Below are 2489 nucleotides of genomic sequence, written 5' to 3'. Positions count from 1 at the left end.
AGGACAGTGCACAAGGTGGGTGGTGCTGCTGAGTGATTTATGTCACCAAATACAACTTCAGTTTTCCCATGGAGATGACTGACCATAGTAACTGAACTTCAGGAGTGCAGACGAGTTGGTGCTTGAAGAATATTGTTCGGGTTCCTAGCACAGATTGACTATTAAGGAAATGAGATTATGTAAACGAAGGCTAAGGCAATTTGGGGCTCCAATCAAAGACTAGTCGCAGTGGAGGGGATGGAAAAAGAATTCGTGGGGCATGGAAGGAATTGAAAAGAAAGAGGGAAACGAAAGGAGAGCGTACCCAAACCTCCAACATTCTTGCTGTCTATCAGATCAGCCGTCAGTGTGCTGGCGATCATTATATCTTCACACGGCGGCCACCCGTTGTGTTGTCTGGGGCCCTCAGAGCCTTGTGAGCTGCCACTACAACCATCCTAACACTTCAGCTTGAGGGCCTTTCTCAGCTTCGGGCTGCTTACTACCAGGATGAGGGAGTGCAGGGAGATGCCAGCGTAGATGATCACCTCCTTGGCCCAGTACCAGTGACTCTGGACAGATATTTTCCCCATAGAAAAACTGATCAAGGCCAGGAAATACAATGTATTGAAGAGAAGGAAGAAGGCCAGTGTCTTCAGAGCTGCCCTGTGAACCTGGAGGCTGGGATTGCCACGCCCCGACCTGTGGCCCCTCATGTGCCCCACATGCCGGTACAGGGAGAACACGAGCAGAAGGGCGGACAGCAGGAACAGCAGGAAAGGAAGGAGCCACATAAACACTCCGTGCGTGAGGTAATAATACCAGAAGTCCAGTGACTTAAACGTAGTGCAGTTTCCCCCGGACAACTGAGCCACCACTACATTCCCAGCGACTGTTTGGATGGCTGAGACACTACTGAGGATCAGAGAACCCAACACTAGCCGGGGCACTAGTCGAGAAATCCTCCACTTCAGCCGCAGAAAGATGGGGTGGGAGAAGGAAGAGATCTTCACGCAGTAGAAGAGGGCAAGCCAGGCGGTCAGCCATAAAAGGAAAGTGTTAATGAAGTCCCACAAGGCGCCAACCAAGTTTGCTTGGTAACAAAAACCAGAGAAGGCCAACAAGTTGCTCAGCATGGCTGCTCCATGCAGGAAGAAGCGAGACAAGGCAAGACAGGCCACAATCCTGTCGGCTACCGTCGGGGTCGAGCTCACCCACTCCCTGACCAGCACGATGGTCAGGAAGCCATTCTGCAGCATCGCAACCAGTGATTCCAGACAAAAGATGACCTTGAAGATCACTGTGGAGGGCATATTCTCCAGGGTGGATCTGCTCCAACTGGCTTCTCCAACAAAGCGCTGCAAAGACATTCACAGAAAACCACCCTGTATCGATCAGAGATTCTGAAATCCCCCGTCCGGGATATAACCACAAAGCCTCGTCATCAGCAAAGCCCCAGGCCTCTAGGATTTGAAATGAGGATAACTGAGATCTTTCTCAACATGCAAAGCATCCTCAGCTCAATGACACCTGTCTCTATTTGTGTGCTCCACATTTGCCTATTTTTCATCATGGCCAGGTGCGGAGAAATGTTAACAGGGTACAGGCTCCAAGGGTATCTGAAAATAGCATCTTGCACATTGTTTCTTGTTTCTTCTCTTTCTTTTGTTTTGGTACAGAGCTTGAACTCTGGGCATGCATGCTGTCCCTGAGCTTTTGTGCTCAAGGCTAGTGCTCTATCACTTGAGCCCCAGCTCTACTTCCAGCTTTTAATTGGAGATAGGAGTCTTACGGAGTTTCCTAGCCCAGCTGGTTTCTAACTGCAATCCTCAGCTCTCAGCCTTCTTTTAAGTAGCTAAGATTACAGGCTTAAACCACGAGCACCCAGCTTGTTTGTTAATTATGTTCTGTCCTTCCTAACTTTTCCTCAAAAGATGCTCTGACCCTTATTTCGCTCCCTGAAACACAAACTTTCTCGGACCCCCTTCATGTCCTGGGAAATGCTTCACTCCATAGCTTCCAGAGGCTGCCTTCAGGCTCCCTTTGTGACTGAGGTGGATGGGGCAGTCATTTACAGGTCCATGGCTTGGAATTACCAAGAAATGGCCCCAGCCACTGACCTCTGGAACTCCTGGCCTCTCAGGCTGCCTAAAACATCGCTGTCAGTCAGGCTCCATAGTGGAGTCTGTGGAATTTCCAAATACATGTGAATTTTTCCTGAAGCATTAACATCAAATCTGTCAGAGCTCTTACCACCTTAGCTTCAGGACATTTGATGAGTCAAAATTCATCAGCATCTAAGCCAGCTCTGGGTAATGGGAGACAATGGATGGGTCACAGTGAGGAAGAAGAAAAGATAGACAAGGGAAATGACCCATCACAATAGGAGTTGGAAATCAGAATCTGTGGCCTGTCAAGAGGAACGCAGGCAGAATGTGGCAGCACCTGCCTATAGTGTGAGCACATGGGAGGCGGAGGCAGAAGGATCGAAAGTTTGAAGCCACCCATAC

General features: G+C 49.3%; 1 protein-coding gene across 1 annotated transcript; it reads right to left on the bottom strand.

Annotated features, from left to right (window-relative positions):
• Positions 1-437: 437 nt before the first annotated feature.
• LOC122105997 (taste receptor type 2 member 143-like) lies at positions 438-1292 on the bottom strand. Its single transcript, XM_042677313.1, has one exon. It carries the CDS (start codon positions 1290-1292, stop codon positions 438-440), a length of 855 nt encoding a protein of 284 aa, XP_042533247.1.
• Between the last annotated feature and the right edge of the window lie 1197 nt (positions 1293-2489).

Source organism: Dipodomys spectabilis, unplaced genomic scaffold, assembly GCF_019054845.1.
Source record: "Dipodomys spectabilis isolate Male_0828 unplaced genomic scaffold, ASM1905484v1 ptg000034l, whole genome shotgun sequence".
Lineage (NCBI taxonomy): Eukaryota > Metazoa > Chordata > Mammalia > Rodentia > Heteromyidae > Dipodomys > Dipodomys spectabilis.
The sequence above is the reverse complement of the archived record's forward strand: the minus strand, read 5'-3'. Positions and strand labels throughout refer to the sequence as shown.